Source organism: Lithobates pipiens, unplaced genomic scaffold (genome assembly GCF_037356315.1).
Source record: "Lithobates pipiens isolate NorthernLeopardFrog02 unplaced genomic scaffold, aLitPip1_a1.2 Scaffold_22, whole genome shotgun sequence".
In the NCBI taxonomy this organism is placed as follows: Eukaryota; Metazoa; Chordata; class Amphibia; order Anura; family Ranidae; genus Lithobates; species Lithobates pipiens.
Window position 1 is genome coordinate 8480143 of NW_027507784.1, and position 26117 is coordinate 8506259.

The 26117-nt window shown below is 44.3% G+C and overlaps 1 protein-coding gene across 2 annotated transcripts in view; it reads left to right on the forward strand.

Annotated features, from left to right (window-relative positions):
• Positions 1-26117, forward strand: part of LOC144000353 (uromodulin-like) — a 206572-nt gene that overhangs the window by 170299 nt on the left and 10156 nt on the right. For both annotated transcript variants that reach the window (XM_077494143.1, XM_077494144.1), the window contains one exon: positions 9142-9226. In XM_077494143.1, the coding sequence (XP_077350269.1) occupies positions 9142-9222 (81 nt within the window). In that variant the 3' untranslated portion in view covers positions 9223-9226. The remainder of the gene's footprint in view (positions 1-9141; positions 9227-26117) is intronic.

Sequence of the window (26117 nt, forward strand, 5' to 3'; positions counted from 1 at the left end):
GGTGACTTTTACACAGCGTGTCCACATACAAAGGCCCAACATGCAGGGAGTGCCGTCAGGGGTTCTAGGAGCATAAATGACACCTAATGACCTATTACAGTGATGGCGAACCTTGGCGCCCCAGGATGTTTTGGAACTACATTTCCCATGATGCTCAACTACACTGCAGAGTGCATGAGCATCATGGGAAATGTAGTTCCAAAACATCTGGGGCGCCAAGGTTCGCCATCACTGACCTATTACATTTGTGAAGGCCCTGGAGCACCAGAAACAATGGAATTACCCACAAATGACCCCATTTTGAAAACAACACACCAAAGTATATTCTATGAAGCATTTATGAGTCTTTTGAACGGTTAATTTTTTTACATAAGTCTTCAGAAAACGTGGAAAGAACATTAAAATCTTTTTTTTTTTTTTTTTTTTACAAAAAGTTGTCCATTTATAAGATATTTCTAACACATAGCATGTATATAGCAAAAATTACACCCCAAAATACACTCTGCTACTCCTCCTGAGTATTGCAATACCACATGTGTGAGACTTTTACACAGCCTGGCCATATACAGAGGTCCATCATGGAAGTGGTACCTTCAGGCATAATAGGAGCATATATACACATCTCATTTCATTCCCTACCTATCACACTTTTGAAGGTCCTGGAGCACCAGGACAATGGAATTACCCAGAAAATGACCCATTTTTGAAAAGAAAACACTCAAATGTATATTTGTATGAGGCATGGCTGCAATAGGTACTCGGGTACTCTGACAGGCTGGCGACAGGTACTTCGTTACTCCGACGGGCTGGTGACAGGCACTCGGGGACTCCGACAGGCTGGTGACAGGTGCTCGGGTACTCTAACGGGCTGGTGACAGGTACTCCGACGGCTTGGTGATAGGTACTTGGGTACTCCACGGGCTGGTGACAGGTACTCTGTACTCCGACGGGCTGGTGACAGGTACTCTGTTACTCTGATGGGCTGGTGACAGGTACTCTGTTCTCTGATGGGCTGGTGACAGGTACTCTGTTACTCTGACAGGCTGGTGACAGGTACTCTGTTACTCCGACGGGCTGGTGACAGGTACTCGGGTACTCCGACGGCTTGGTGATAGGTACTCGGGTACTCCAAGGGCTGGTGACAGGTACTCTGTTACTCCGACGGGCTGGTGACAGGTACTCTGTTACTCTGATGGGCTGGTGACAGGTACTCTGTTACTCAGATGAACTGTGACAGGTACTCAGGTACTCAGATGGACTGTGACAGGTATTCAGGTACTCGGGTACTCAGATGGACTGTGACAGGTACTCAGACTGTGACAGGTACTCAGGTACTCGGGTACTCAGATGGGTTGTGACAGGTACTCAGGTACTCGGGTACTCAGATGGGCTGTGACAAGTACTCAGGTACTCAGATGGGCTGGGACAGGTACTCAGGTACTCAGATGGATTGTGACAGGTACTCAGGTACTCAAATGGGCTACGACGGGTACTCAGATGGGTTGTGACAGGTACTCAGATGGGCTGTGACAGGTACTCAGGTACTCAGGTACTCAGATGGGCTGGGACAGGTACTCGAGTACTCAGATGGGCTGGGACAGGTACTCAGATACTCGGGTACTCAGAAGGGCTGGGACAGGTACTCGGGTACTCATATGGGCTGACAGGTGCTCAGGTACTTGGATGGGCTGACAGATGCTCAGGTACACGGATACTCAGATGGACTGTGACAGGTACTCAGATGGGCTGTGACAGGTACTCAAGTACTCGGGTACTCAGATGGGCTGACAGGTACTCAGGTACTCGGGTACTCAGATGGGCTGGGACAGGTACTCGGGTACTCAGATGGGCTGGGACAGGTACTCAGATGGGCTGGGACAGGTACTCGGGTACTCAGATGGGCTGACAGGTACTCGGGTACTCAGATGGGCTGACAGGTACTCGGGTACTCAGATGGGCTGACAGGTACTCGGGTACTCAGATGGGCTGTGATGGGTGATGACAGATACTTTGATAGGTGGGGGTAATCAGTGTGTGTTGGTGTACACTAGGTGGTAACGAGATGTTACCGTAATCTCTTCCTCACACACGATCAGTGTGTGAGGAGGAGAACCCGGTAACATCTCGTTACCGCGGTTTGTTTACATTCTGTGACCGGCTGTGATTGGACTCTTTACTGCTATTGGGGTTGGGCTGTGTCAGGGTGACAAGCCACATCCCTGATCGCCGCTCTGCACACGCCCCAGGTGTGTGCACGAGCTCTGTAATGGCACAGTACATGTGACCGGCTGTGATTGGACACGGCCGGTCACATGTATCGGGGGGGATGGGGCTGGCAACCACACAGATCGGGGATGGGCTGTGTCCGAGGGACACACCTCATCCATGATCACCGCACTGCGGGCGCCCGGGGGCCCGCAGGAGCTGCGAAATACGGATGCTGTCATATGACGTCCACCCAGGATAGGCGATCCCATCTGTGGCCGTCATATGACTATGGCCGGGTATTGAAGTGGTTAAGGATTTATTGGATTTTCTAAAATGCAGTACGTTGGTATTTTAAATAATATTTTTTATTATTTTTTTAAATAATAATAAATTATTATTATTATTACTATTATAATTATTATTATTGAATTCTGTGTTAATGTAATCTAATCATGTTCTTTGGTAGTCTAAAGAAAAAATGCTTTATAAAAGTGAAACATTCAATTACAGTTTTGAATGTACTTATTATTTAATAATTGAAGACCTGGGGGGGCACATGCGTGGCTCGGAACGAGCAAGCAGCTAAGCCTAGGAGCTCCGGGGACGACGGGGAATCTATAGCACTCCCCAGGACGATTCCGACCGACTACCGGCCCACGAACAACATATCTCTCCTGCGGGACCACTCGTGCATGCCGACGTCCAAGAAAGGCAAGCGGAAAACCGCTCAACGCTCCCTTACTACCTATCTTTTGCGGGCCACCGAAAGACAGGAGATGTCCCAAGATGGCGCCCAGGCCTACACGGACGCGGATGCCTCGCGGTCGGTGGGCTCCCCTAAAGGTACTGGGGACGCACACCTAACTAAGGCAGACTTGGAAGACAGTCTAGCTAACATGTATGACAGGCTGGCCAGGAAGTTCCAAGCGGAACTACACAAGTCTACTAGCACACTGTCCCAAGAGATGGCGGCCCTGGGAAGTAGGACAGATCTCCTTGAAGTAAAACATGACGAACTTCACCTAGCCTATACAGATCTCCGGAAAGATCATGAGTTACTGGGGGATACGGTTGTCCAGCTTCAAAACCATTTGGAGGACCTGGAAAACCGCAACAGGAGGAACAACGTTAGGGTGCGGGGGATCCCCGAAACGGTGACCGACCTCCCTACTACAATCGTTAGGTTGTTCCAACTCCTGCTACCGAACCAACCCAAAGAATCCTTTACATGTGACGGCCTGCATAGGGCGCTGAGACCTAAACCCCCCCCCCCCCGGAGAAACCCCCCAGGGACATTGTTTAATGCCTTAAGGACTTCCTTATCAAAGAGGAAATCCTCCGAGCTTCTCGTAACACACCACGCATTCAACTGGATGGGGCCTCCATACAGATCTATCTGGACATAGCACCAGCTACAGTGGATAAACGGAGGAGGATGAGAGACATTACCTCTACCCTGCAGTCAGCGCAGATACGCTATCGATGGGGTTTCCCATTTAAATTGATCATACCACACAATGGATCCACTCACATCGCCACCACAGTCGCAGAAGGCAGAGAAATCTTAGTGAAGCTGGGACTGTTGGAGCGGCAGCAAACACCCTGGCACCCCACAACATCATGTCCATCCCCCATTTGGGCCACACCATCGCCTCAGAGGGATAGGCGTTCTCGCAGGCTGCATCCATTGCCTGACATCTGACCGGGCTACAGTGCATCCAGAAATCCCTTGTTGCTACCGTTCCTGGATCAACTACTGGTCACTCATGGCATACTTGATTCCCCATTCTCATCTACCCTGCTTGGACATGGCTAAGTTTGTATCCTGGATTCTCCCGGTCCCCAGAGGCGGAGAGGAAAGATTTTTTTATTTTTTTTTGTTTTCTATTCTTTTCTCTTCTGGTATTGTGAGCCGCGTTCCCCCCCCCCCCCTCCATACTTGTCCACCACTCCCTGCATGATCCCCTTTCTTTGACTTTTTCCCTAACTGTCCCATTGGACTGGGGTTCCTCCCCTTCTTTTTTTTGGTTTGGACCCTGAAACTGTGGACCATACCCGCCGTACCCTCTTTTTACCTATCCGCCCCTGCGGTGGGGAGTGTGTGGAGCAGGTGGAAGTTGGGCCGAAGGGCCCTGTGTTTACAATATTTTGGTCTGGATGGGATTCCCACCCAGACTCCATAGAGCTTTAAGTTATCTTTTTGTTTCTTTGTTTTTATGTTATGCTGACTTCACTGCTAGATATCATCTGTGGGAGTATATGTTAAGAGTATTTAGATCTTCTGATTTGGGGAGGTCTTGTCATGGCCTTAAACTTACAATATTATGCTTTGCAGTGTATACTGGGGGCTCCTCTGGCACTGGACTCTGGTATGGGGTAGCAGGCTTTCCTCGTAGGCTTCTTATAGATGCGCTACTAACTAACAGATTACATGGGTCTCCATATTATTTCACATAATGTGAGGGGCTTTAATTCCCCCCAGAAACGGAGGAAGGCCTTCCGCTACTATAAACAAATTGGTGTGGACATTATCCTACTGCAAGAGACTCATTTCTCATCAGTGGCTTGCCCTAAATTTTTTGATAAATCCTACAAATTGCACTACAGTACCACGTTTGAGTCCAGGGCCAGAGGAGTTGCAATTTTTGTTTGTAATACTATTCAGTTTGAACCTTCTCACGTGTATAGGGACCCTGATAGCAGATTCCTTATTATCCAGGGTATGTTACAGGGTAAGGCTGTGATGATTGCCAATTTGTACGCCCCGAATACAGCGTAAGGCGCTTTCTATAATCTGTTTTTAAATACCTTGGATAGATACATCTCTCCCCATCTGATTGTGGGGGGAGATTTTAACTTAGTAGCTAACCCCTCAGAGGATAGGAGAAAAATCACACATAGTGCTAAAGCGTTCCCTAAATTCCTCACAAAATCATTGGACAGACTACATCTTATTGACACCTGGAGGGTTCTGAACATTGGCGCTAGGGAATATATGCATTACTCCCACCCCCATGATAGTTACACAAGATTAGACTACATTTTTGCATCTCCTGTTTTATTGGCCAATTCAGCTCTCACGACTATCCACCCCTGCCCCTGGTCGGATCACCAAGTAGTGGCCTTCCATACCTCACATGTTGGTCTTTCCCCTATGTTAGCTTCTTGGAGGCTGAATGACTCCTTGTTGTCAGACCCAGATACTTACACCCATATTGCTGGTCACCTAGAAGATTATTTTATTATTAACGATACTGCTGGTATCTCCCCCCAAGTTCTATGGACTGCTCATAAAGCGGTTCTTCGTGGCCACTTAATTGAGATCACAGTCACTAGGAAAAAAACAGAAAATTGCAATGATTCAGTCCCTCACCCGTGATCTCCGTACACTTTACCAGACCCATACCCAAACACATTCTCCGGATACCCTCCTACTAATTAATCAAAAGAGAGCTGAGTTGGACACTATACTCTCAGAACACACAGAGAAATCGCTTCGCTGGTCCAAAGCTAGGTTTCTACTACACAGTAATGCAGCCTCGGGCATGTTCTCTCGTAAACTTCATCAGTCCATACAGCCTGCCCATGTCTACAAATTACAAAATAGCTCCGGCCATATGGTCACTCACCCTAGTGAAGTACTGCAAATTTTTTCTTCCTTCTACCAAAATCTGTTATCCCCCCCTCGCAGCCAGAACCCAATGATATGGGCCAATGATTGGATTCTGTACCTCTCCCATCTCTTTCGGAATCACAATTGAATACTTTAAATGCCCCATGCACCGACCAAGAGGTTCTGACCACTATTAAGACTCTCAAATCTTCTACCGCCCCTGGCCCAGATGGTTACACCTCTTTATATTACAAAAAGTTTTCTCAGATCCTGGCCCCAAAATTGACAAAACTTATTAACCAGACGTTACACGGGCAGAAACTCCCAGATGAAATGTTGCGCGCCAATATGACATTGCTCCCCAAACCGCATAAGGACCACTCCTTGCCCCAAAACTATAGGCCTATTTCGGTTTTAAACAATGACATTAAAATTTTAGGAAAGATTTTGGCAAATAGATTGGCCCCCATTATTAGCACCCTGGTAGGCCCAGAACAAACTGGTTTTATCCCCAATAGGCAGATCACCGATAACATTAGATTGGCCACGAATATCATTCAAGATGCAAACCTTTTCTCTCGCAAAGTTTTGATTTTGGGGTTGGATATCCAAAAGGCATTTAACAGTGTCCTATGGCCGTATTTAGATCAGATTTTAGCCAAATTTGGGTTTGTGGGTGAATTTGTGAATGGGTTTAAGGCATTGTATCATAGACCCCAGACTAGAATTAAACTCCCGGGTAGTTCATCAGATTTTTTTTCTTTAGGCAGAGGTACCCGACAGGGTTGTCCCCTTTTCCCTCTGATATTCGCCCTGGCTTTGGAGCCCTTGGCAAGGGCAATCATAGCCAATCCAAACATAGGGGGGTACTTGAAGGAGGAAGGGGAGTATAAGATAAGCCTCTATGCGGAGGACGTCCTTCTGTTCTTACCCAACCCTCTGATAGCACTCCCCAATCTTCTCGAGCTGTTGCGCTCCTTTCAGAAGCTCTCGGGACTAGTGTTAATCTGTCCAAATGTTCTGCCCTTCCTATCAATTTCACGCCCCCAGAGATATCTAACCTTCACAACTCATTCGGACTTTCCTTATCTAATCACACGTTACAATATCTTGGGGTTCACCTAGCCCCGTCCTTAAAAGACATTTACAGTGCCGACTTTCCCCCAGCCTTTCTTACAGTCAGGAGATGGTTGAGACTGTGGTCGACGAACCGGATCCCCTTCATAGGTAGAGTAGTAGCTGTCAAAATGTCGATTTTGCAGAAACTGTTGTATTTCTTAGGGCTCTCCCTTTGTATGTCCCCCGCCAAACCCTTACCGCGTTACAGCGTGATATTAACGCCTTTATATGGCAGGGTAAGAGACCCAGATTCGGGAGACCCCTGATGCATTGACCTCTGCTGCAGGGTGGCCTGGGCCTACCAGATGTGTGGCTGTATTATTTAGCAGCTAGGCTAGCCCAAACGGCACAATGGCATGCCCCCATGGTTGAGGTACCTTGGCTGCAGTTTGAAACTCAGTCATTGCGCCCATATTTCCTCCCAGGCATCCTGTGGCAAGAGGGGCTGAAGCCGGGTGACCTGGCTCCCCTTAACACTATTGTGAGTAGCTCTTTTTATCTTTGGTCACTTTACCAGCTCAAATTTAAACTACGTCCTGATAGACCCCGATTGGCATCATTTCTAGGTGATAGGAGATTCCCCTTTGCTTTTGAATCTCCTGGCACCTTCCGTTGGTGGATCCAGAAGTCTTTGGTCACCTTACAGGCTCTGTGTAACCATGGAGTCGCCTTCGCCTCCTTTTCGCAACTCCAGTCACAACATGAGATACCAAGGGGGGAATTTTATAAATTCCTTCAAATTCGCCATTTCTTTCAATCACACTATAGACCCACCCATGTCCCCACTAGTGCACAATTTGAATCTATATGCTATCGTCACTCCAGGGATAGGGGTATTTTCTCAACCATATATAAGTATCTTATCGAATCCCAACAACCTGAGAAATCTAGGGCTATGTGTTTATGGGAAACCGATCTAGCCACAGAGTTCTCATCTGAAGACTGGCAGGATATGCTTCTGAATATGCATAGATGCTCCAGATTGATGGCTGTAAAGGACACTGTGGTGAAACTACATATGCGGTGGTACCTCACCCCAGATAAGGTTCACAAGTTTTTCCCCTTGGTCCCTGACCTCTGTTTTAGGGGATGCCCTACTGCGGGCACCTTGCTCCATACCTTTTGGAGTTGCCCTCAACTCCAGTTTATTTGGGATCAGGTCTCCACCACTGTATCATCCATTGTAGGGTCTATCGTTGATTTAACACCTGCGCACTGCTTGTTGTTTGCCCCGATACCAGGTATACCCCAGTCCTCGCAAAGGTTGATCAATACGCTATTTTGCGCCATTCACTGGACTATTGCACTTCACTGGCGCTCACATATAATTCCCTGGCCGCAGGTCCTCCGTAGGATGGAAGCTATCCGCCTCATGGAGCGGATTCACCATACAATTATGGATTCTATGCACATTCATATGGCTAAATGGGCCAAATGGCCGTTATATCCAAGAACCACGGGGGTGGCACCTCTCCACCACCCTCCGCAGGAGGCTATCTGAGTGCTAGATGGACTTGACATCCCTGTCGGGTAAAGATGAGTCTCCCATGTCTGGACTCCCAAGATTACCCCACTGGATAGCTATGGCCTGCTACATAATAGGTAGTAAAATTTGATATTATTATAATATTGTAAAATGAACATGATTCACATTTTGCCAAAACATTAAATTATAAAGTTTCTTCCCCTGAGAAAGAGGTTTGAACAAAATAGATATTTAGGACTCTGTGGTCAGATTCAGTAATATGTATATATTTAAGTGTCAGTAAACTTTCCTCTGTGATTTTCACCTACATGAAAGATTACTTATTGGTAAAATGAATATCTCCTAAATGTTATGTGTGACATTAGACGCATGCACTCTGAAGAAATGGAAAGCTCATGCCGTTCCTTCAGAGCTCTGTGCCACAGCTGTGACTCCTGCGCATGCGCAGCAGTGACATTATTGCGGCTCGGCCATTCAAGTGCCCGGAGCCCACAGACCCAGAAGAAAGACCAGGGGAAGATGGAAGCCCTGTCAGTAGTGAAAACACACCACTGGAGGAATTAGTTTCAAGGTAAGTCTTACATAATGTGCAATGCATACTAGCACATTATATTAATTTGCAGAAGGAAAATTTGCAACTGATTAGGCCAACAAACATCTTCATAATTGTCTTTTGCTAAGAATATGATGATCCATTTTCTGATTTTAATTTTAGTGGTGTCCTTCAACAAGATCTGCTTTGGAAGGCAAAGATAATTTGAACAATACCTGTAAAAATATTGGACCTATAAACTAGAGAGGTAAGACCTATTTTTAATATATTTAAAAAAATGAAATATGTAAGGCGTTCTATTCATTTAATTGTGTGTATGTCTGTTTCATCATAAAACATTTTTAAAACAATACTTAGTTCTATGTTTTACCAAAAAGAGATGGCTTGAAGATAAAAAAAAAAGATAAAAAGCTGATATACAAATAATAGAATGATATTCTGCTTCACTATTAAATATATTCCTTTATTTGTAGCAGATTGGATCTCATACCTAGGCTTCATTTAACCGATTCCTGACCGGCTCACGCAGGCTTTAGGCTTGTGCAATTAGTTTCGTAACGAATCGAAATTCGGCCGAATTTTGCATCTTTCGGACAATCGGATGCATCCGAATGTCCGAATAAAAAAATAACAAATTACAACGAATACGAAAGAAATATAACGAATGAATTCGAATGAATTTGACATGATTCGAAATGATTTCAACTGCATTTGAAATGATTTCAACATGATTCGACATTATTTCAACCACATTCGAAAATATTTTGTGACCCGACTTTAGGGCCATGTATCTCGGGGTCACTTGGTGCTAGAAACTCCAAATTTGGATATGTTGTAGAGCTAGTATTATTGTGTTTGCATACCAGATTTGGGGTTTCTAGCTATAAGTGACCCCGAGATATGTGGCCCCAAAATCGGGTCGCAAAATGTTATTAGTTATTAGAGCAGAGAATAACATTTTGCGACCCGATTTTGGGGCCACATATCTCGGGGTCACTTATAGCTAGAAACCCCAAATGTGGTATGCAAACACAATAATAATAGCACTACAACATATCCAAATTTGAAGTGTCTAGCACCAAGTGACCCCGAGATACATGGCCCTAAAGTCGGGTCACAAAATATTTTCGAATGTGGTTGAAATAATGTCGAATCATGTTGAAATCATTTAGAATCCGATAGAAATATTTTCGAATTTGGTTGAAATATTTTAGAATGTGGCCGATTTTTCGAATTCGGTAGAAAACTAAATGAATTCCGAAAACGAATTTAAGGAAGTTAACGAATATAACTAAACGAAATTAATGAATTAACAAATTAAAACGAAACTAAACAAAACAATTTTTTTCCTTTTGCTCATGTCTAACGCAGATATACTGTGGCAGAATGGCTCCCCTGGGCGAAACCCTGTACGGGTACTTCCTTCTCATTTCTGGGCACCAGAGGGCGCACACACAAGCACCAGCAAGGGGATTTTTGTGTGTAAACACACAAATTCCTGTGCTGTCAGGGAAGAGGAAACATATCATTTGTTCCTACTAAGCAGGAAAAACAATATGTCTCCTCTCCTAGTCACTCCCATCCCCATACAGTTAGAACATTCTGAGGGAACACACTTAACCGCTTGATTGCCCCCTAGTGTTAACCCCTTCCCTGCCAGTGACATTTACACATTTATTTTTTATAGCACTGATCGCTGTATAAATGCCAATGGTCCCAAAAATGTGTCAAAAGTGTCTGCTCTATCCATCGCAAAATGTCGCAGTACCGCTAAAAATCGCAGATCACTACCATTACTAGTAAAAAAAATGCCATAAATCTTTCCCATAGTTTGTAGACACTATAACATTTGCGCAAACCAATCAATATACACTTTTTGCGATTTTTTTTTTATTTTTTTTTTACTAAAAATATGTAGAAGAATATATATTGGCCTACTCTGATGAGTATTTTTTATTTTTTTTTCTATTTGGGGATATTTATTATAGCAAACAGTAAAAGATATTTTTTTTTTTTCAAAATTGACGCTCTCTTTTTTGTTTATAGCGCAAAAAATAAAAACCGAAGAGGTGATCAAATACCACAAAAAGAAAGCTCTATTTGTGGGGAAAAAAAGACACAAAATTTGTTTGAGGGCAGCATTGCATGACAATTGCAATTGTCATTTAAAGCAACGCAGTGCCGAATTGTAAAAAGTGCTCTGCTCAGGAAGGGGGGGGGGAAATCTTCCGGGGGCTGAAGTGGTTAAGTATCTGGTTGTTATAAATCTATATATTACTGTATTAATAATCAATATTTAATAATTCATATTGATGAGGAAAGTTCCAAGAAAATCAGTTCAGTTCTCGTGTAAAAAACTCCAAAATTGGTTCAATAATAAAATAGCAAAATGTTACAAAAACAATGTCAAAATATAGAAGATAAAAATAGCATTAATAAATTTCTTATTCTTGAAATGGAGATTCTATAAATGTATCGTTGTAAGTGTGGCTTGTGTGAGAAGGTTTGTCAGCTTCCTTCCAAGTTTCCTGTGTCAGCATCTGCCTTCAAAAGCTTCTCTCACTAGCTTTTTACTCCTAAAATCTGACCCCCACCTTATCTTAAAAAGTCTAATTAAACGTTCCTAGAATTTTGAAGCTTCAGACAAATAATATATACCTTTACAATATATAGATTTCTATTTTTTTTATATTTAGAATATATGTATATATATATATACATATATGAAAGTCAATTATTCTCAAAGACCCAATCCATTCATTAAGTTGTTAATATTTGTTAATAGATGGATATTAGATTAAAGAAAAATGTCCCTCTCAAAATGATTGGTTAAACAATCTATATAATTTTCTTATCTAAATTCATTTTCAAGCGCATCACATTTGTATCCAAAAATCCTTATAGATCTTAGGATAATTGAATTTAATATACGGTATTCTCAATTTTTTTTTTTTTTCCATAAAAGTTTTTATTTTTCATAAAAGAAAAGGGAAAATACACATTGCATTTCAGAGTATGCCAGATTTACAATCAGATAGGTAACAAACAGATATCCCAAACATTGAGAAATAAAAAATTTTTTTTTAGTAAACATGTTACTAGGTATGTGATCTGTTAAGCAATTAGAACACCTTAACTAGAAAAATCTCCTTACCCCAAGAACTCAGTTGAAGAAATGGGGGATATAAATTTCAAAGGGGAGGGCGTAAGGAAGAAGTACCCTATGTGTCTGCCTTCGCGTTATCACTGAGTCGTTCCATCAGTGGAAGGAGAAAACGCTGTGGCGCTTTACCTGAATAGGGTCAAATTGGTCCATCCTGTATCACAAGGCGGTCTCTCCTGGGCATCGTGCGCGAATGGTGTCATCAAAATTTTTTCCTAGTAAGAGTCTCGTCTATGACGGTCTTCAATGTAAGGGCGCGGGGGGTATGTGTCTGGTGTCAAGTCTTCGGGTATGTGGGTAACAGTCGGGGGGAAATGTAAGGGATGGGGGAGGGGATAGGGGTAAGGGAGAGGAGGGGTACCTAAGGAAGGACAAGGAGAGGAAGGTAGGGGGAGGGGCGAGGACCTTCACGATCCGCCCACTGACTCCCCCGAGACAAACCGTTGATAGGGGATAGGTATGGTAGTCCCATCTACGAATGTGGGCACCCCTCGTATTTTCGGGGCTGGTATGAGAGGACCCATCTGGTCCTGGACGTGCCACCTTCGGAAAGGTGTATAGGATCAATTTTGCTCAGAGGTATGAGTATTCCTGGAGTTATGTGTGACCGGGTTTGTAAGGGCCCCGAATTCAGCAGAAGAACGGAATTGGGTCCAACGGTCCCAAGTATGGGCATATTTGTGGGGCGAGTCTCGAGCAATATGGATAAGCTCCTCCATTTCCGCTATCTTTCCCACTCTATTTAGCCATTCTGAGATAGTCGGAATCTCTGTAGATCCCCAATGTACCGGTATGCACAGCTTGGCTGCGTTAAGCATATGTAGGCCCAAAGACTTTCTGTAAGAGGAGTTAGATGTGGAGGAGAGGTGGAGAAGGAGCGTGGCCGGTGTAAATTCAATTTGCTGGTTTGTGATTCGGGAGGTTAATGCGTGGATCTGAGTCCAGAAGGTCTGGATTTTGGGGCATGACCACCAAATGTGAATGAAAGACCCCCAGTTCCGACTGACATCTCCAGCAGGTCTCCGAAATTGCTGCATTAAATTTGTGTAGGCGTGTCGGTGTACGATACCACCTGGATAGAATTTTGTAGTTATTTTCTTGTGTATGTACATTTAAGGATCCCTTGTGTGTGGTGATCAAAATGCTTTCCCATTCAGCTTCTGAAAAGTCCGTTTGCAACTCTCTCTCCCAGGCAGGGCAGGCCCAGCCGTCTTTCGGAGAACTCTGCCAGAAAAGCATAGTGTGTATAGTCGATATCAGGTGTTGTTGTGGAGTAACTTGGGAGCAGAGAGTCTCAAACGGGGTCCGGTTCCGTGACAAAGCTCCCTCATGGTTGGACGCTCTAAGAAAGTGACGGATCTGAAAGTACGACCAGAACGGGAGGGGCTCTCCGTCGGGTCTGACAGGGAGGCCATCATAGTCTAGTAGCTGACCACCCTGGTAGAAGTGATGAGCTTGTATGTCTTCAAGAGGCCAGTCCGACTTCAAAAAACAATCATTCATGCCAGGAGCAAAAGCCGGGTTCATGTGAATCGGCGTGAGCGGACCTGGGTTCGATGATAGTTGAAATTGTTTGCAGGCTATCTTGAAGCTCTTCAGGGTGGCTGCTACTAGGGGATGCTCTTTAGCTCCCTTAGGTATGTGGGGAGGGAGAATCCACGGTAAAGTTTTAAGGGGTAGGTTTGAGGCTCGGCTCTCAAGATGGACCCAACCCTTGGACTTCTCATGGGTAGCCCAATCTACGATTCTACCCAAATGGCAAGCAAGGGAGTAATATCGTAGATTTGGAAGGCCGATGCCACCCAGGTGTTTGGGCTTTGTGAGCTGGGAAAAGCTTATCCTTGGTTGCTTATGCTTCCAAAGGAATTGTTGGGATAGGCGTTTGATGCATTGGAAGAACGAGTCGGGGATCGCGATAGGGATTGTCTGTAGCAAGTAGAGAAAATGTGGGAGAACGTTCATCTTTAAAATGGCCGCACGACCAAACCACGAAAATTGGGGTTTGTCCCATCTGCGTAGGTCTTCTGCTATTGTGTGAACTAGAGGGAGAAATTTTTTTGAGAATAAATCAGATAAGTGAGTGGGGAGCTGGATACCCAGATATGTAATTGAGTCCCTCTTCCAGGAAAATGGGAAGTTCTCCTGACATTGTATGACTGTGTCTGGAGGGAGGGAGATATTCAGGGCATTAGATTTGGAGTTTATTTTAAGGTTAGATAGTCGGTTGAACAAGTCAAAATCTTTCAGTAAGTTGGGGATAGATGTGAGTGGGTCCTTAAGGAATAGGAGGATATCATCGGCAAATGCCGCTAGTTTGTAGGTGTGTCCCGCCACGTGTACTCCCTTGATATCGTCGTTTGCTTGGAGGCGTCGTAATAGCGGTTCAAGTGTCAGGATGAAAAGAATAGGGGAGAGAGGGCATCCCTGCCTCGTTCCATTTTGGATGGGGAAGGCGTCCGACAGCTGGCCGTTGACCCTGATTCTTGCCGTAGGGGTGGTGTATAGAGACATCATCATATTATATAGCCTGCCTGGTAAGCCCAGGTGGCGCAGTACCGCCCCTAAGTAATCTCAGGCCAGCCTGTCAAACTCCTTCTCCGCATCCAGGGATAAAAAAAATCCTCTTTGTTTATTAGATGTTAACCAGTGATGAAGGTTGATCGCTTTTATGGTGTTGTCTCTGGCCTCTCAACCAGGGACAAAGCCTACCTGATGATTGCCAATCAATGTGGGGAGAAAAGGAAGGAGGCAGTTCGCCAGGATTCTAGCGAATAGTTTAAGGTCAACGTCTAGTAGTGAAATCGGTCTGTAGTTGGTGACCGCTGTTGCGTCTTTGGCGCTTTTTGGGATCATTGTGATGTGGGCTTCCAATAGCCTGTGAAAGGGTGGTGTTGTTGTGTTTAGTGAATTAAATGCTTTGAGGTAGGGTTTTGCTAATATATCAGAGAAGGTTTTGTAATAGGGGGCTGTGAGGCCGTCCGGCCCAGGGCTTTTGCCTGGCTTAAGTTGTTTAATGGCCTCTTTGAATTCTGCTTCGGTAAGTGGATTCAATTTTAATTCTACATAAGGAAAAGTGATTTCAGTAAACCTATTATTTCATATACCATAAAAAAATATATTTGATCTCAAATTAATACATTTTTCTTTTACCGTCATATAAATTCCCTTTAATATTCCTAAATTCATAAAACGTAACTTGTTGTAAAATACTTTGAAGTATGAATGTCACTTCAGAAATATATGTTTCATATTTTCTCTCCATATTATGTTTAGCATATTTAACTATAACCATACAACCTTTCAAATAACCTTGTCAAAATTTCAACATAAAATTTGTTCTTAACGTCAATTTTTTCATATATGTGAGATGATTTTAAACTAAATGCATATTACAATGTAAAGGTGATCCTAACTTGTTTATCTACTTTTAAGTAAAATGTAATTAACAACAGATGTTCCTCCTAACTAGAATGACTCTATTGTCAAGAAGTTTAACCATTTCAACTCTGAAAATACACTACATGTGTTTATAAAAATTGATGTGTAAAAAATATCCCATCTTGATATGATAAACATATCTCATCACATAAAAAACAAAGGAGCATAAAGCTCATAGAGTAGGAAAAAGACTCTGGGGGAAAATTTCCTAAAGATTTAGTGGGAACAGTAGGGACTCTTGCAGTATCAGATAATATTCAAGAAATAAGCATTAGAATTATAATTCAATAACATTTTATTATAAATAGCTACACAAAGGTAGTAAAAAAGACAAATACACATAAATCAAGACAAACAACAATATATTCAATCCATTAGAAGGACAGGTGTTATACAGAGGGTGATTGAAAAGTCCCCAGTGAAAAGGGATTTTTTACATAAATGTAGAGTTGACGTATAGTTCGACCGGTTTCGCGGCACTGAAAACGCCGCTTCCTCAGGAAATGTCACCTACAAATCTAATGTATACAAGAAAAATAATATAATATTTCAATGAGTACAATTTTACTGCAATAATCTGAAAATTTATGACCATAAACACATAAATAAGGTACAACCAGAAATAATATTGATAACGACGTCATGACTCACCCCGGGACTTTTTAAACCCTTCAACACAGGAGCGACCAACTTCGAGACACCCAAAGTTAGGGTGCCCCCCCTGGGGGCGGACACGGAGGGTGAAGTATGTGGAAAGACACACTATACACTACGAGTGGGAAAACTAAAATAAAAAATAATAATAGGATGGTCGTTTAAGGTAAATTTGCAGGAAAATATTTTATAGCCCATGGACAGAGCGGTTTAATGTACGAAGATTAAGATGTTAGAAAATAGTTAAAACTAGGTAGGTGAGATCTATCATACCAAAAGAAGCACCCAGTGGTCCATGGTCCATATAATTAGGTGATAAGAACTAGAGGCAAGGGGGGCGCATGCGCGAGGCTCACCGTGATGGACGCTCCTCACTAGAGCTCCGCACTCTCCGCCGTATTCCCAGGGCCTAATCTGCTCACCGAAGCGGGATCTCAGCCTCTCATTTAACGGGACCACAGCGGGCATCAGTTGCGCCAATCCGGCGATGGTCCTTACCGGCCACCGAGGCAAATCTAAGCCTAAACCTATCAAAGAGGTGCTCGCCCGGGCCTCCTCCAAGATGGCGGAGAAAGCACAGGCTCTAGCACAGCAGTGTGACAGCCCCTCATACTCGGCGGATCTGCACAGCGACTAGGAAGAGGACAACACCCTTGCTCAAGGCGACCCTTCCAACTTGTCCTCCTCAGGTATGTCGCAATCTGACTTTTTATTACATATGGAGTCTATGCTCAAAAAAGCCCTTAAGACGACCTCTGACCAAATCACAAACAAACTAACACGGGAGATTAGGGAACTTGGTCAGAGGACTGCAGATCTTGAGACCCGGGCTGATGATATGGAGCTAACTCTCCGTGAACACACGCAGGAACAATTATCGCTCCGTGAGGAGAACGCCATGCTGCTCTCCCGTCTTGAGGACACAGAGAATCGTTCCCGCAGGTCGAACCTGCGCCTCCGGGGTATCCCGGAATCAGTGGATGACTTGCAAGCATTTACACTGACTTTGTTCCAAGAACTTTCGCCTTCGATCCCTGTGGAACGCTTAGAATTTGACAGAAGTCATAGGGCCCTTACCCGCCGTCAAGTGGACGGTCCCCCTCGTGATATAATTATTAAGTTCCACTTTTTCAAAACAAAGGAACAACTCCTTGCCTCTGCTCGCAATAAAGACAATCTCGCCTTCCAGGGACACTCTTACCAACTATTCACAGATTTGGCCCCCCTCACCATTGCAAAGCGCCGCACCATGAAACCGCAGCTGCAAATCCTCACCCAGCATCAATATAAATATACATGGCGCTTCCCCTTCGCTCTCCAATTTTTCCACAAAGGACCACAACACATTGCCACTACGCCGGAGGCCCTCCAGAATCTGCTGGAATCACTTCATCTGACTCCTCCGGTTCAACAATTGGACAGTGTCCTCCCACGCACCCCGACCCGCCCGGGACCTTATCCTTATGTGGCTACCCCAAACGGGACACCCGCGATCTCCCGACCCCATCCGCAATCCGCAAGGGTACCCCCTTGTGCACAAATGCAGCAAGTTATGCCAGCCCTAAAGTGTTTGTACCCCGCTGAACTGTTTTTGATCGGCCATGACACCCCTTTTGTCCCCTGGAGGGCTCCTGGAACCTGCTTTCTTCCAGCGTTGGATTCAAATAGGTTACGAGTTCCTACTGATGTCTGGTGATTTTTTGTTGTTTAATAGTCCTCTACTAGCAAAACAGTAACCATGTTAACTTTTTTCTCTCCCCTTCCCCCTTTTCCTCCCTTCCATCACACTTCACCTCCCTTTTCCCCTTTTCCTTTTCTTTTCCCTCACTCCCTCCCGCCCCTTCCTCCCTTCTTCCCTCCCTGGAGGGATCCCTCCCTAAGCTGTATATGTTATACTTATATTTGCTAGTTAGATGTATTCATTCAAATGTTATGGTTACTTTGTTGGTTGCATAAAATGATCTCAAACTTGATCTTACCTATATCCCGGTGCACGGTGGAGAACTGTCACTGCCCCCCCCACCCCTACAGTTCAGTACTCCCTCTGCCTGACCTGGTTTCGGGCTGGGGAGACGGTGTCCTTTCTTATCGGGCGTTTTTAGTCTGACTTACGGTATACTAGTTTGATGGTTCATGTATACGCCTTACGTTAATTTTTTTTTTCTTATTCCACCTCTCTTCTTTTTCTTTTCACTCCTTTACCTCTTTTCCCTCCCCTTTCCCTCTCTACCCCCCTGTCCGGGCGACCTGTGTGACCCCTAGGTTATATAAGCCTTCCTTCCTCCCTGAACGAACATGGCCCCCCTGAACATTTTGTCATTGAATGTTAAAGGGCTTAACTCCCCTAGCAAGAGAGTCAAAGCATTTCGCTCTTTTGCGTCCTTGAGGGCAAGCATCGTTGCGCTTCAAGAGACCCATTTCTCCTCTCACCCCTAAATCATTTAGCTATAAATATCCACAAGTTTATACCGCCTCGGCGGCGACTAAGCAGAGGGGAGTTCTATTAGCTTTACACCGCTCTTTGCCCTTTACCCTTACCTCTGAAATTAGGGATCCGGAGGGTCGTTATATAATTCTGGTCGGCCTCCTTCAAGGTACGGAAGTTACCCTCGTTTCTTATTATGCCCCAAATAAAAACCCTGTTCCTTTCTTCTCCCACCTTTTTCAAACGATTAAGGCCCACTCTAAGGGTACCCTGCTGGTATGTGGAGACTCCAACTTGGTAATCCACCCTCATTTGGATAAGTCCCCTTACACCCCGGAACAGTGTTCAACTTTGTCCCATTTTCGCACTTTACTGCAACAGGCCCCACTTCTTGATTCCTGGAGAGAATGCAACCCGGTTCGGAAAAATTTCCCATTTTATTCCAATCCTCATAATTCATTTTCCAGAATTGATCATATATTTTTACCTGTCACATCCTCCCCAATACTTCTCCAATCCCATATACACCCGATCTCCTGGTCAGACCATTGCGCTGTCATTAACACAGTTTCATCTTTGATCCCTCAATCTACGGATAGGACATGGTGTATTAGTGATAAGCATCTAGCTAATCAATCATTTTGTTTAGACATCCAAGTAGCCCTAGCTGAATATATTCAACATAATGCCACCCCGGGTATATCCCCCATCCTCCTCTGGGAGGCGCATAAGCCTGTGATTAGAGGTAAATGTATCTCTATCGCCACACACCTTAAGAGGGATAAACTCCTAAAAACACAACAATTAGAGGCTAACTATAACAAATACCTATTACAGTTTCAAGCTTCTCCGACAGCCGATAATAGATCGACCATGGAAAAAGCAAGATTAGAACTAGACCTGCTCTTGGCGGAAGCAGCTGACAAAGCTATCCGTAGTTCCAAACACAATATTTACATCAAGGCCAACAAGCCTGACACCTTCCTAGCTTTACGCCTTAGAAACCCAGAGCGTTCGTTTAAACCTGTCCGGTTGAAGGTCGGTAAAAATACTCTCACTAGCAATCCGGTTAAAATAGTGTCTGAGTTTAGCAAAAAACTAGCTAAATTATATGAATCTACCACCCCTTGCGCCAAGGAAATTGCCTATTACCTATTCCAAGATCTTCATATTCCCTCTCTATCCGACACTAGCCGGGAAGTTATGGAAGCCCCGATCACCTCGCAGGAAATACTATATGCCATTCGAACCTTGAAACCACATAAACGACCTGGCCCAGATGGCCTTTCTAACTCATACTACAGAAAATTTGCTGACACCCTGGCCCCCTTAAGGACGGATCCTTCGGTAGAGACACGTTGACTGCAATTATATCAATGATCCCTAAACCCAATAGTGATAATACGCTTTGGTCTAATTATAGGCTCATATCCCTTTTAAACACTGATATCAAGCTATTAGCCAAAGTACTAGCCCTACGTCTTAACCATTTCATTGGCAACCTGGTCCATAAGGACCAAGTGGGATTTATCCCTAGGCGGCAATCTAGCGACAATTTACGTTGAGTAGTTCTTTTGCAACATATCGCCAGATCTCGTAAAATCCCAATGCACCTCCTCTCGCTGGATATTCGAAAAGCTTTTGATACGTTATCCTGGCCATATTTGCAGTATATACTACAGCGTTGGGGCTTTGGCCCGCATTTCTTACAGTGGGTACAGGCCCTTTACACCCATCCACAGGCATATGTTAAATACTCAGGCTTTGCTTCCGATAGATTCCCTATCAAACGTGGAACCAGGCAGGGATGTCCCCTTTCCCCGTTAATCTTTGCCCTAGCCATAGAACCCCTTGCGTCCTTAATTAGAACAGACCCCAATATCAAAGGCTTGGACATTGCCTCTATGTCACACAAACTTTGTCTATTCGCTGACGATGCCCTTTTGTTTATTACCTCACCTCACACCTCACTACCGAACCTCTTCCACCTTTTGGATAAATTTGCTCAGATTTCCAGGCTGGAGGTAAATCAAACTAAGTCACAGGCCCTCAACGTGTCTCTGCCCTTGGAAGCCTTTCAAAATTTGCGGAAAAATTATCCCTTTCAGTGGTCCACATCCTCTATTCCATACTTGGGAGTTAAGCTTACCAGTGACCCAGCCCAGCTGTTTCAAACTATCTCCCCGCGCTACGTAGCCTCACATCCCTTATGGCCTCCTGGCAACCACTCTGTGTTTCATGGTTGGGTAGGATCGCGGCCGTGAAAATTACGTTGCTGCCCAAGTTGCTATATCTTTTTAGGGTACTCCCGGTCGCGATTCCCCCGTATTTCCATCGTGTTATGCAGAGTCGTATTTTCAAGTATATCTGGGGGTCAACAAGGCCTAGAGTCTCCAGACAGACCCTGTTTCGTCATAAGACGCAAGGAGGCCTGGGTGTACCTAACCTCAGGCTTTACTTTTACGCAGCACAACTGGCCCAATTGGCCTTATACCATGCGACCACTGAGACGCCCTTGTGGGTTAGCCTCGAGACTGTAGATGCCCACCCCCTGATTGTATCTAACTTACTGTGGTTGTGGGACAAGGTAAAGGCTACTTATAAACTACAATCACCTCACTCCCCTTTACTCTCCTTTATTGGCCACCCAAGTTTCACCCCGGCTTACTTGGATCCCGCCTTATTCGATGCCTGGTCCCAAAGGGGCCTCATCAGAGTATGTGACCTGGTATCGGGTAATGCAATCATAAAGTTCCCAGTCTTGAAAGCCAATACTAAGCTCCCTCATAAAGAGTGTTTCCGATACCTTCAAATAGCCCACTTTGTCCAATTGGCCACTAAATCATGCACTGACCTAGGTCAATTAACTCCTTTTGAGACAATTTGCCAAACGGACCCACATTCTCCTGGTATCATATCCTGTCTCTACTCCTATCTTTCCTCTATCCCGAACTCTCCCCCGCTGTACACTAGCTCTTGGTCTCATGATCTCTCCCTTAACCCTGAACCTGAAGATTGGGGCAGAGTTTGGCTCAATACCAAAAATGCCACTTAGAATATAATTGCAGCTGAGGCCAATTATAAAGTTTTAATGCGCTGGTACTTGGTTCCAGCCAGGATATCTAAATTTGTACCAAACTATTCCCCAAACTGTTTCCGGGGTTGTAATGAGCCCGGCACGCACCTTCGTATATGGTGGGCCTGCTTGGTGGTGACGGAATTCTGGAAGCAAATTTTTAATATCCTATCCAGGCTCCTACAAAGTACTCTACCTCCAGATCCAGTGATTGCCTTATTGAATCTAGTACCCCACAAGTTTACCCGATCCCAAACACGGCTCCTTTTACAGGTGGTGACAGCAGCAAAGCAGACTAGGAAACTGGAAATTTGTGACTTTGCATATCACTGAAGCTAAAAATTGGGTTTCCCAGGCCATGATCCATAGCAAAATCAACTATTTTGGATAAACTCCCACTTCACAGTAGGATTTGGCAACCTTGGGTGGATCACTTCCTACCCCCAAATTTTGATCCCCACCTCTTAGTACCATAGTCTAAATATTAGTTCTTACCTAGGGACACCCCCTCCTCTTTAAAACCCTTGGGGACGCCGGGTCGCCTGCTGCCCCATTCCCTCCCTGTGCTTCCTTGCTTCCTTTCACTTCTTTACCTCTTCTTGCCTCTGCCTCTGCCTCCTTCTTTCCCTTTCTCTTTTGTTGGTTGACTTTAATAGTCTTTTTTTATGTTTGCTCTTGTAACTATACTACAGTAGGGCAAAAACTCTTCGAGTGGTCTTTGTTCCCCAGTTCTGGGGATGATTCACCCTACTTGGGGACCTCCTGATGGTAGGACTCCCCCCTCAGTCTATCTCAGATCCATGGTAGAAAATTTTATTAAAGCGATCCGGTGGAGCTACTGGATCTTGGACACTTTCACTTGTTCTATTTTTGTTCTTTACGATAGCCTCGTACTGTTAGCGCTGGCTATATACTTATTTTGTGGCTACTCACTATTGTACGATCTTATGTGTTTGTATACTCTTATCTTTTATATCTTAATAAAAATATTTGAAAATACCCCTGTTTCTTAACCCCAGCTTGGCTGTACTTATGGCTTCAGTTTATATTTTTATCTTTCAACTTTATACTTAGAGCAAACTCTTGTGAAGCTTGCTGGGGCCCTATACTGAAGATTTGGTTGGCCATATAAAATGCAGTGCAGTGTGATATTCTATATCTAACGTTCTAGCTGGGGTAGGTTCCATTTATCAGCTTACCCTTCTTGCCTCTAGTTCTTATCACCTAATTATATGGACCATGGACCACTGGGTGCTTCTTTTGGTATGATAGATCTCACCTACCTATTTTTAACTATTTTCTAACATCTTAATCTTCGTACATTAAACCTCTCTGTCCATGGGCTATAAAATATTTTCCTGCAAATTTACCTTAAACGGACCATCCTATTATTATTTTTTATTTTAGTTTTCCCACTCGTAGTGTATAGTGTGTCTTTCCACATACTTCACCCCCCGTGTCCGCCCCCAGGGGGGGCACCCTAACTTTGGGTGTCTCGAAGTTGGTCGCTCCTGTGTTGAAGGGTTTAAAAAGTCCCGGAGTGAGTCATGACGTCTTTATCAATATTATTTCTGGTTGTACCTTATTTATGTGTTTATGGTCAAAAATTTTCAGATTATTGCAGTAAAATTGTACTCACTGAAATATTATATTATTTTTCTTGTATACATTCGTTTTGTAGGTCTTTTTTACTACCTTTGTGTAGCTATTTATAATAAAATGTTATTGAATTTTAATTCTAATGCTTATTTCTTGAATATTATCTGATACCGCAATAGTCCCTACTGTTCCCACTAAATCTTTAGGAAATTTTCCCCCAGAGTCTTTTTCCTATTCTATAAGCTTTATGCTCCTTTGTTTTATATATATCAACTGGGACGATGGTATCTTGTTTAAACCTGAGGCTTCCCCATGATTCATCATCACATAAAAAGTTGATATATATAAAAACTGTAATATCGGGGGCACATGCACGGCTTGTAAGATGGTGGATGCTTAAGATCTGAACTCCGGCCTCCGTCTATACATCCAAACCTCCCACTTTGCATCGCTAGCTTCTAAAGCCCCGGGAGTCCTATAATCTGCTTCCGGAACCTCACAGCTACCTTCCGATCAGTGTATGGGTAAGATTGGAGACCAACGGCATATATATTGAGAGCCTGTGCTCCACCCCTCTCATCCTATGAATCGGTATCTCCGTAGGCCGCAATCCCTGGCCCCAGGTACCTTCCGCTGGTTGACCACTCTCTGTTTTCTGAGAATCCCCCACAACATTCACAACCACCCGCATCACCTGCAATGTCACTCCCAGTCACTGTAGAGGTACTAGACACCAGGCTGCAGCCTCTGCTCCACAGCCACACTCAAAACATTGCTAAAGAGGTGGATAAGCTGGCTCATGAGCTTAGGGGTGAGATTGACCAGCTGGGGGAACATATGGATAACCTGGAATCTAAATTTGATGACATGGTACAATATGTTCATGTCCTAGAGGAAGAAAATGCCAATTTGAAAAATGCAGTCTCACAATTGCAAATGCACAAGAAGACCTTGAAAAAAGAGAACGCTGCCAGAACCTACATATCCACAGGGCCCCTGAATCCATCCCAGATAAGGAAATCTGGCCTTACCTCCTTGCCCTTTTTGTTACACTGGCACTCCACATTCCTGACATAGACTGGCTTCTTGATAGAGCACATAGATCGCTGGCTCCTAAACCTCCTCCAGGTGCTAATCCCGGGGGCATCATTGCATGTTTCCTTTTCTATGAAAGCAAGGAGGCCCTGATCAATGCTACTGACAACAGGACACAGGTCGAATTTAAAGGAGCAAGAATCCAAATTTTTAGTGATCTGTCGCCCATCACCATGGCTAAAGGACCCGCCCTGTGTCCAGTCACCTCCCATCTGCAGCAAAATCAGATTCCATACCATTGGGGCTTCCTGTTCTGCTTATCTGTCACCAAAGATGGATTATTATTATTATTCAGGATTTATATAGCGCCAGCAACTTACACAGCGCTTTACAATATAAAAGGGAGACAATACAGTTACAATACAATTAAATACAAGAGGATTAAGAGGGCCCTGCTCAGAAGAGCTTACAATCTAAAAGGGTGGGGCAGGTGGTACAGAAGGTTATAACTGTTGGGAATGAGTTGATGGAAGTGGTAGGAGATTCGTTTGAGACGTGATCGGCTTCCCTGAATAGATGAGTTTTCAGAGATCGCCTAAAGGTAGCAAGAGTAGGGGATAGCCGGACCGGTGGAGGTAGCGAGTTCCAGAGGATTGGAGAGGCTCTGAAGAAATCCTGGAGACGAGTGTGGGAGGAGGAAATGAGAAAGCTTGAGAGTAGGAGGTCTTGAGAAGAACGGAGGGGACGGTTTGGGTGATATTTGGAGACAAGATTGGTGATGTAACTGAGCGGTTGGTAAGGTGGATAAGTCTGGCAGCAGCATTCATGATAGACTGAAGAGGAGATAGCCTATGGAGAGGCAGGCCAATGAGAAGGGAGTCACAACACTCCATGAGAGATCTACAGGAATTTGAGACTTTCATCCGGAACTTGAGCCTCCCCCTATACCTGACGAGGACTCACAGGTGCAAGCCTCCATCCCGACCACTCTCTACACCTGGAAAGATCTGGACCCCGGTACGCAAGAGGGCACAGAAGGCTCCAGTTACTACCCAAAGAGCTGCACTGTCCAAGGGCCCTACCTGAGACTGATCTCTAGACTATCCTAATGCCACATCTTTACACATGAGTCCTGCTCTTGACTTCTGTGTTTCAAGACTCTGGGCTCAGAGTCTAAAATGTCACCTCTGCTGTGCCCCGCGCACATGCCTTCTCTTTGTATACCCATACAAAAGTTACATGTTGACGGTTGCCTTTCTATCTGCTGTTCGAGGCCTCTGTGACTGATCTTGCCCCCCTCAACATGGTCCCGAACTGTGACCGTGACCTCCTGAGGTGTTCAGTCCCCTCAGGCCTTTCATCTAACTGGTTTGTACTTTTCCTTTTTTTTTTCTTTTATTATGGATCCTTTTTGATCCTACCCAGGATTCTACTTTTATTTTTGTTTTTTCATTTTTCTGTTTTTCATGCTCGTTTTTTATATATGTGATCCTTTTTTGATCCACACCCGAAACAGTTGTGTTTTTAAGTTTTCATCTCATTGTCATTTGGTTATTAATAGTGTTTTAATTAATACGTTTTATATATCATGGTATATACATTTTTCCTGTTTTACAAATGTAATGTGTGCTCTATTCATACGGCTTAGATATGGCGGTCAGTATATTTTCATGTAACGTTAAGGATCTGGACTCCATCCACAAACGCTGGCTAGCATTGAAGGAGTTCAAATCCTCTGGGGCAGAAGT